This window comes from Helianthus annuus, chromosome 12 (assembly GCF_002127325.2).
Source record: "Helianthus annuus cultivar XRQ/B chromosome 12, HanXRQr2.0-SUNRISE, whole genome shotgun sequence".
Classification (NCBI taxonomy): Eukaryota; Viridiplantae; Streptophyta; class Magnoliopsida; order Asterales; family Asteraceae; genus Helianthus; species Helianthus annuus.
Genome location: NC_035444.2, coordinates 11,901,949 through 11,911,419, shown reverse-complemented (window position 1 = coordinate 11,911,419; position 9,471 = coordinate 11,901,949). Strand labels below are relative to the sequence as shown.

At 38.3% G+C, this 9,471-nt stretch overlaps 2 protein-coding genes across 2 annotated transcripts; both read left to right on the top strand.

The window, feature by feature from the left end:
* Positions 1 to 1,479: 1,479 nt before the first annotated feature.
* On the top strand, positions 1,480 to 3,940 carry LOC110894098 (endo-1,3;1,4-beta-D-glucanase-like). Its single transcript, XM_022141272.2, has 7 exons — positions 1,480 to 1,733; positions 1,831 to 1,852; positions 1,928 to 2,045; positions 2,962 to 3,052; positions 3,123 to 3,212; positions 3,375 to 3,475; positions 3,591 to 3,940. Exons 1-7 carry the CDS (start codon positions 1,586 to 1,588, stop codon positions 3,747 to 3,749), a joined length of 729 nt encoding a protein of 242 aa, XP_021996964.1. The 5' UTR covers positions 1,480 to 1,585; the 3' UTR covers positions 3,750 to 3,940.
* Positions 3,941 to 4,645: 705 nt separating this feature from the next.
* Positions 4,646 to 7,329, top strand: LOC110894097 (endo-1,3;1,4-beta-D-glucanase-like). The gene is made up of 7 exons (XM_022141271.2): positions 4,646 to 4,983; positions 5,071 to 5,092; positions 5,168 to 5,285; positions 6,378 to 6,468; positions 6,585 to 6,674; positions 6,811 to 6,911; positions 7,026 to 7,329. Exons 1-7 carry the CDS (start codon positions 4,836 to 4,838, stop codon positions 7,182 to 7,184), a joined length of 729 nt encoding a protein of 242 aa, XP_021996963.1. The 5' UTR covers positions 4,646 to 4,835; the 3' UTR covers positions 7,185 to 7,329.
* The last annotated feature ends 2,142 nt before the right edge of the window (positions 7,330 to 9,471 follow it).

Genomic DNA, 9,471 nt, shown 5'->3' with positions numbered 1-9,471 from the left:
AGGTTCTATCCTTAACTACTTTAGTTTAATAAAATAAATAAATCATTTACATTATATTATTGTATATCGAAGGGATTAGTCCAAGCGTTATGTGATGTGTTAACCATATGAAAACGCATGTTTTGACGTATCCGCTGAACTCAACATATCCTATAGTTGCAATGCATCCAATAAAACGTAACGTAAATCGAATTTATATCGTATAATCATAACGTATTATACGCAACCCGACTAACTTGAATTTATATCATCAAGGCAAAAACTCTTGAGGGGATTAAAGTGACATTTACAAAGTTTATATAAAAAGTTAAGTGGTTAAAAATTGCATTTCCTGAACTTAAGGGCTAAGAAAGGGTAAAAATAAAATTCGATAAAGTTTTGAGGTAAGAAAGAAACTATAACAAAGTTATAAATATTATAAAATATTATATTATCTCCTATACAAATTGTTTAGATTTATATTAAATTTAATTTTATAATTATTTTTTAATTGATATTAATTAACTCTAAAACTGATGTCTTCAATGAATGACATGTATCCTTTTATAGGTTTCTTTTAGGTAGTGTTTGGTATGTAGGAATGAGAGGTGGAATGGAATAAGTGATTACGAGGGAACGAAGAAAAAAGTGTTTGGTTGGTCAACGGAATGGAATCACCCATTCCAAAAGGCATTCCATTCCCTCAAAATCATTCCTTCCATCCCCATGTTTTTTTTCCATTCCATCCCCTCTTGCACCATTCATCAACAACACCACAACCCACGACCTTCGCCACAACCCACCACCACCACCCACCATCGACGCCATCACCGCTACCCGCCACCATCTCACCCCGACAGCCACCGCCGCCGCCGCCACCCACTCGCCACCGTTATCACCCACAACTACGACCAACCGCCAACGCCATTCGCCGCCGCCGCCCACCACCATCGTCGACGCCACAACCACCTCCACCACCAACCGCCACCGCCGCCACCAACCACCACCTTTGCTGCCACCCACCACCAAGGGCCACATTGTCGCCACCACCACTGTCGTCGCCGCCACTTGCCGCCACCGCCACCACCCATCGCCGCCACCGACACCCACCACCGCCACCTATAACCGCCCACAATCACTACCACCGACCACCACCACCACTCACCGCTAATTTTATTACTTAGTTTTTCTTGCCTATCTAACAATACACAATAATAATTCATTCCATTCACATGGTAACCAAACAAAACATGGAATGGTAATGATCCATTGCATTCCCTTGTCCATTCCATTACCTCGTCCATTCCATTCCTTCGTCTATTCCATTACCCTATACCAAACAGACCCTTATATATATAGTATAGAATAGAAGATTAAGGAAAACAAGTTTATCTTAATCAGTTAATCCTAATATAAAGTTCCAACAACTTTCAATAAAACCATAAACTAACTATGGGTATTAATATGCAAAGTCTCAATAACATGTGTACATAACATCAATCAAATCATTTACAAACCCAAGCCCATAAAGCCCCTGTTGGGTTGAGTCTTTGACACCAACACCTGCTCCCCAACCCCAAGCAACCATTGCAGTATTGCACCCCAAATGTCTGGTCCGGCGTGCTGCGACAACCCTCCGGGAGTCTCCTCCGGCGAAGAATCCGGCCAAATCAAGAAAATAGCATCCCTTAACTCTTATGTTTCCGGCAACCCTGATTCAACACTTGCAGTTCTTCTAATTTCTGATATTTATGGTACTCAAGTTGCAATCTTTTTCAATACCCAGTTCAATTTACATGTGAAATGGATGTGATCATTATTAGTTTGGTCTAAAGTTTGTGTCTTTTTCAGGTTATGAAGCTCCAAAGTTGAGGTATGTGTTGTGGGAAGAATGATTTATTGAAGTCAACTTGTGGGTCAACTGTGGTTTTTTGTTTTGAGATTGCAGGAAAATTGCAGATAAAGTTGCAGCTGCTGGATATTATGTGGTGGTTCCTGATATGTTCTTTGGGGATCCCTTTATTCCTAAAACTAATCTGCAAGATTGGATAAAGATCCATCCAGCGGTTTGTTGTCTTCCGTATTTACATCTTGTTATTAGTTGACTTTTGTTATTGCATTGATATTTGAATGAAGAGTTGCATAATGACTTTTATGATTAGATATTCTCAACTTCAAACATACATTAAGAGGGATGAGATAGGTACCGCATCGAAAAGTACCGATAGCGAAAACCGAAAACCGAAAACGACTAAAAATACAAACTGGATACTGTACCGGTTACGGCGGTACGTTACAGGTTCGGTACCAACAGTGCAAACTTACTGAAACCAAAAACCCAAAAAATGAATACCGGTACCAATACTGATTTTGTTTGGTCGTCGGTACATTACCAGTATGGCATCACTACGGTACCGGTATGACGTCGATACGGTACCGGTACTCGGTAAAAAATGCCCATGACACACATATATTTAGAGAGGGGGAGGGGGGCTACCAAGTACCAAGTCAATTTTAAGTAGAAAACTACAAGAACTTTTTTTAAGCTTAGATCCGACAGAACTACTCTATAAAAGAATCCCCATCCATACTTATTTGCACGTGCGCGCGCGCACACACACACATACACACATATATATATAGAAAGAGAGAGAGAGAGAGGTCTACCAAGTCAATTTTTAAGTAGAAAACTGCAACCCTTTTAAGCTTATATCCGACGGAACTGCATAAACATCTCTACATGTTGCTTTAAGTCTTTAACTTTGATACATAAGGTGGTTATATAACCGCCTAACAGCCTCTTCTTCTCTTTACCAGTTACCACTATATCTGGCCATCACCACATACAACTGCTTATACGGTTCCCGCAGTCCTATACATAAAATCGGTCCATGTATATAGCATGAATAGGTAATAGGTAATAGGTAATTGTTTTGATTTGGATATTCAAAATTCACTACCATTCTTTCTTTCTTTCTATAGAAGCCAGCAGTTGAATTTGCTAAACCAGTTATTGCCGCTCTCAAAGGAAAGGGTATATCTAAAGTTGGGGCTGCAGGATTCTGTTGGGGTGGTAAGACTAGCTTCTAGATAATTTATTAAAATTTAAATTTCTCAGTCTATAATACTATTATCTTTGATAGCCAAGGTCGTTGTGGAGCTAGCAAAGGATGCAAGTATACAAGCTGCTGCACTCTTGCATCCTACGTTTGTCACTTTAGATGATATAAAGGGTACGTTTTCGTTCAAAAATGTTAATCATAATCCCTCTGTTCTTGAAAAAGATTCATGTTTGACTTTTCAACAGTCAGATGTAAACAAAAAGGTCAAACTTTTTGTATCAGAAATTTCTAAGCAATCTTGTGTTTTTTGTATGGTTGATATGATGTTCTCAGAGGTTAAGGTTCCGGTGGCAATACTAGGGGCTGAATTTGACAAAGAATCTCCTCCAGGAGTAGTTAAACAGTTTGAGGCTGCATTGCAAGCCAAACCCGAGGTAAGTGTTTACAAGTCAACCTAACCCAACCCGGCCCCAACCTGTTTTAACTAGAACTTGTTTTGACCTGTTACCTAAACTACCCATTTTCATGTACTGGTTTATGGGTATGCAGGTTGATCACTTTGTGAAGATATATCATGGTGTATCACATGGTTGGACCGTTCGATATAGAGATGAAGACATAACAGCTGGGAAACGTGCACAGGAGGCCCATCAAGATCTTTTGGATTGGTTTGGTAAGCGTCTTCAGAAGGTCCATTCGGCCCTGTAAAACCCGAATCGCGAAACATCTTTAATTCTTTGTACAAGTGTGATGTGTTTTCTTTGATTCGGTTTAAAGGGTGAGATTGGTAGTAGTTTATTGTAGTTTTACACCGAAGTTGCAGTCACTTTGGAATTGCTGATCACGGGGGACAAAACAATGTGAGTTTATGTTAGAAGTAATTCATATTGCTTTTAGTATAGTGTGTATATCGATTGATAGGAACAATGAACTAGCATAGATTCATCACTAAAGATACAAGTTACAATCTATATCTTGGTATACAAACACCAAGATCTAAGGCCCTAAATAATAACTACGCGGCGGAGAAGTAGGCTGAAACAAAATATAAAAAAAAAGATACGAGGGATGAATAGTTGATTGGTTTGTTTTCCCTTAAAAACGAGAGATCGGACGTAGAGGTGTTTTCTATGTTTTTCATTTTTACCATTTTCCTTAATTTAAGAATGAGATTGGGGATGAGATGTGAATGCTATTATGGCTTGAACTAAATGATCAATAATACAAAACATACAGTCATTACCATCGCTATAAGAACGTAAATCTCCATGTGACCGCCTTCGAGCATAAGAAAACTTATTGAAGTAGAGAAAGTAAACAAGTATGTATGAGAGAGAGAGAAAATTAGAAAGTGAATGACAAGAATTCTCTTATGTCACCGACATATATACTATGTACAGTTACCCGTTATTATCAAGTGGTAGCAGACCTCATGCGAGTGCAACCATATTGATGGTGACAATCGAAGATTTGATTAGTGATCATCTAACATGCATTCCATACATATTCTGTATTGTGGGTGAACCCGACATTGATAGGATACTATGGGCTAAATGCCAAAAATTACCCAACATACCGGGTCGGATATCATATCTCTCTAGCCTGTATAAATAATCAAAATAAATTAGTTTTATATTAATCAATATATTAGAAAAAAGTAACTTACTTTTACTTACCCCTAATAAAATTCCCAACCATTTTCACAAAAACCATAATTCTATGGGTACCAATATGCAAAGTCTCAACAACATATGTACACAATGACCAACAATCAAGAAACCCAAGGCACCCCCAATGTTTGGTCCGGCGTGCTGCGACAACCCTCCGGGCATCTCCTCCGGCGAAGAATCCGGCCAAATCAAGAAAATAGCATCCCTCAACTCTTATGTTTCCGGCAACCCTGATTCAAAACTTGCAGTTCTTCTAATTTCTGATGCTTATGGTAAACTCCACTTGCAATCTTTTTCAATACCCAGTTCAATTTATCTGTGAAATGGGCGTGATCATCACCAGTTTGTGTCTTTTTCAGGTTATGAAGCTCCAAAGTTGAGGTATGAGTTGTGGTAAGAATGATTTATTAAAGTCAACTTGTGGGTCAACTGTGGTTCTTTGTTTTGAGGTTGCAGGAAAATTGCAGATAAAGTTGCAGCTGCTGGATATTATGTGGTTGTTCCTGATATGTTCTTTGGGGATCCCTTTATTCCTAAAACTAATCTTCATGACTGGGGTGATATCCATCCAGCGGTTTGTTGTCTTCCAAGTTCATATCTTGTTCTCAGTTGACTTTTTTTATTGCATTAGTATTTGAATGAAGAGGTGCATTAGGACTTTTATGATTAAATTTTCTCAACTTCACATATATGTAAGTGGGATGAGATAGGTACTGTATCGAAAAGTAGGGCCGCCCTGAGATTTCAGGTGCCCTGTCCACGCTCGGAAAAATGTGCCTCAAATAATTGACAGTTAACGCCAAATAATCGACAATCATATGCCAAATAATACCTAGCTAATCATACCTTATCAGTGCCACATAGCCTTGCGAGTCTCCGAGTCGGAGTTGTGTGGAGAGCAAGAAGATGACAGTGGGTGGATTGCGAATTTCGAATTGCGATCAGACAAAACTCAGGTGACGGAGCCGTGTGTCGTGCCTTTGCAGCCAACGAATTGCCGGAATTTCGATCAGAATGGTGATGCATGGTGGGCTGGTGCCTTGTCATTCACGGAATTTCCCACATTTTTTTTACATGTGCCTCTCGGGAAACACGTTCCCTGGCCGGTGGTGCTCCCAGCCCACTCCCCAGCTGCCCCTGAGTACTAATAGCGAAAATAAAAAACGATTAAAAACACAAACCGAATGCTGTACTGATTATGGCGGTATAGTACTGATTTGGTACCAACAGTGCAAAAATACCGAAATCAAAAACCCTAAAAATGAATACCAGTACCAATTTTGTTTGGTCAGTATCGGTACGGTAGGGTACAAATACTCAATAACAATGCCCATTCGATATCGGTGGTACGATACAAAATTCCTACATAGAGAGAGAAGTGTAACAAGTCGATTTTAAGTAAAAAACTACAAGAACCGTTTTAAGCTTAGATCCGACGGAACTGCATAAACATGTGTGCATGTCGCGTTAAGTTTTTAACTTTATGTAACTGCCTAACAACCTCTTCTTCTCTCTCCCACTATATCTGGCCGTCACCCCATACAACTGCTGATACCGTCCCCCGCAGTTCTCTACGTAAAATTGGTCCTTGTAGATACCATGAATAGGTAACTGATTTGATTTGGATATTTAAAATTCAATACCATTTATACCTTTTTTTCTATAGAAGCCAGCAGTGGAATTTGTTAAACCGCTTATTCACGCTCTCAAAGAAAGGGGTGTAACTAAAATTGGGGCTGCAGGATTCTGTTGGGGTGGTAAGACTAGCTTCTAAACAATTTATTAAAACTTAAATTTTGTTGGTCTATAATGATATTACTCGAATATTCGAATGATAACAGACTACTTTAATTGCATCAATTATCTTTGATAGCCAAGGTCGTTGTAGAGCTAGCAAAGGATGCAGATATACAAGCTGCTGCACTCTTGCATCCTACATTTGTCACTTTAGATGATATCAAGGGTACGTTTCTGTTCAAGAAAAGGTTCATGTTTGACTTTTCAACAGTCAAACGTAAACAAAAAAAAAGTCAAATGTTTTGGATCAGAAATTTCTTAGCAATCTTGTGTTTTTTGTATGGTTGATACGATGTTTTCAGAGGTTAAGGTTCCGGTTGCAATACTAGCGGCTGAATTTGATAAAATATCTCCTCCGGAATTAGTTAAACAGTTTGAGGCTGCATTGCAAGCCAAACCCGAGGTACGTGTTTGCAAGTCAACCTAACGCAGCCTGGCCCAACCCGTTTCAACTGGAACTTGTTTTGACCCGTTACCTGAAACACCCATTTTCATGTACTGGTTTATGGGTATGCAGGTTGATCACTTTGTGAAGATATATCCTGGTGTATCACATGGTTGGACCGTTCGATATAGAGATGAAGACATAACATCTTGGAAACGGGCTCAGGAGGCCCATCAGGATCTTTTGGATTGGTTTGGTAAGTGTCTTCAGAAGGCCCATTCAGCACTGTAAAACCCAAATCGCCAGACATCATTAAATCTGTATACATCAAGGGGATTAGGTTAATACAAAACTAAAGTTATGTTCATGATCTTGAGCTTGTTATATGATAATTTGACTCTTATATTAAGTTGGATCAAGTCTTTAGCTGATATAATTAACAATAGACGCGCCGACCCTTTCTGATTCACTTCTTTTTAACAACCTTCTGATTAACTTACTACAATATAGGTTAGTTTAATCTCTAACAGGGTTTCATGGGTAAAACGATGCCATAAGGAAACGGGTCGTTTTGCCAAAAAGTTAATAAATAAAATGTTTGTTAGCGGAAAACAAACATGTTAGAAAATCTCACTTATGGCGTGTCCTAGTGGTGTTCAAAATTCGATCCAGGTTCAAAAAAATCGAAATTCGCCTCAATTTGATTCGATTGTCAAGAACTCGAATTCGATTTAATTCGAATTCGAGTCCAGTCAAAATTTGAACAACTTAATCGACTCGATTCGAATTCAATTAATAAGGTTCGAATTCGAGTTGAATCGTATTCGAGTCCAGTAATTGAATACGACTTTTTGATTTTCAATTCGATTCGAATTCAATATATATATAATTTTTTAATAGAGTGAATTTCAAGAATTGTCCTTTATCTTTATACCCATTTTCAGGCGCTGTCTTTTATGTTCAAAATTGACGAGTTTTGTCATTTATGTTTTCATATTATACACGTTTTGTCCTTTAGGCCTAACCCAGTTAGTTTTTTCAGTTAAATTTGGTCATGTGCTTTGCACATGAGCGCATTTTTGTCAATTCAAAGGTAAGTTCAACGGCAGATTTACAGCTCAAAGCTTCTGCAACCTTTGAATTGACAAAAATGCCCTCATGTGTAAAGCACATGACCAAATTTAACTGAAAAAACTAACTGGGTTAGGCCTAAAGGACAAAATGTGTATGATATGAAAAATAAAGGACAAAACTCGTCAATTTTGAACATAAAGGACAGCGCCTGAAAATGGGTATGAAGATAAAGGACAATTCTTGAAATTCACTCTTTTTAATATATGTATTATGTATACAAACAAACATATATATACACGCACATATAACTTATAAACTTGGCCAAAGTATGAACTACACCCATAAGTGATAAATTTATTATTCACAATATTACCCGACCTACTTACCAAACATACTGACAAATAGCTCATACTATTTATGAAATACTAATTCTGGGTATGGTAGGGCTGTTTATTTTAGCTCTTAACGAGCTCTTAATAGTTCATACATCTTACTGGTTGAACACTTAATGGTTCAGACTGTTTGTTTCCCAAGCAGATGTCTGAATGGTTCAGACATATGCGTCTGAATGGTTAAACATTACACTGAGTCTGAATGATCAAGACCTCTTATGTGAACTGGTCAGACATTTGCCTCAGAACACGGTTAATCATTATACTGACCCCAGGGGCGGACTGAAGTGTTGCCCAAGGTGGGCGGGCGCACCCCCGGGAAAAAAAAATTTAGTGTTAAGTTCCGTCGAAAATCCCGTCCGCACCCCTTGAAATTTTTCGTCCGCACCCCTTGAAATTTTCCGTTCGCACCCCTTGGAATTTTTTTGTCCGCACCCCTTAGGTAAAAAGTGTTATCCAAGTAAACTCTTATTTTTTTTAAAAACACTACCTAAATTATATAACTTTTAATACCTAAATAACTAAACTCAAATACCCAATACCTTTAACTAGCCCACTACTAAGTCTTAGTCCAATAAACAAACCCAATAAATCAACAATATTTCATACTAAAATAAAATAAACAAGCCCAAAACCCTTACATATTCTCTCCCGCTCTCTATCATCCCTGCACGCACGCCAGCGATCAGAACATCAACGACAACAGCAGCCGCATACCACAGTAATCAGCCATCATACCACCGCCGATTCGAACACGGGTAATTTTATTTGTTATTTTTGATGATTTTTGGTTGATTTTTTGGTGGGGTGGGACGGAACCGGTAGCCACCGAAAGTGATTTTTTGATAGCAGGAGACATGTGCTTCTTGTTAGTGATGATATTTTATTTTGTGGTGAGTTATATATTTATATTTTGTTAGTGATGATGGTGATATTTTGTCTTTTAATGGTGTATATGATGTTTAGATGATTTTTAGTGTGATTTACATTATGATTTCTAGTGTTTGAATATTTGATACATTATGTAACATGTTATGGAGCCATGAACTTATAGATCAATTTGTTTGTGATAGCCGATAGGAACCATGAGTAGGGACGTTATGGCGCGATTT

Bases quoted from the DNA above. Each gene is read 5' to 3' on its own strand.
- LOC110894098 (XM_022141272.2), top strand. From the start codon at position 1,586: ATGTCTGGTCCGGCGTGCTGCGACAACCCTCCGGGAGTCTCCTCCGGC. The intron at 3,213-3,374 runs GTACGTTTTCGT...TGATGTTCTCAG, and splicing joins CACTTTAGATGATATAAAGG to AGGTTAAGGTTCCGGTGGCA. The intron at 3,476-3,590 runs GTAAGTGTTTAC...ATGGGTATGCAG, and splicing joins CATTGCAAGCCAAACCCGAG to GTTGATCACTTTGTGAAGAT.
- LOC110894097 (XM_022141271.2), top strand. From the start codon at position 4,836: ATGTTTGGTCCGGCGTGCTGCGACAACCCTCCGGGCATCTCCTCCGGC. The intron at 5,093-5,167 runs GTATGAGTTGTG...TTGAGGTTGCAG, and splicing joins TATGAAGCTCCAAAGTTGAG to GAAAATTGCAGATAAAGTTG. The intron at 6,912-7,025 runs GTACGTGTTTGC...ATGGGTATGCAG, and splicing joins CATTGCAAGCCAAACCCGAG to GTTGATCACTTTGTGAAGAT.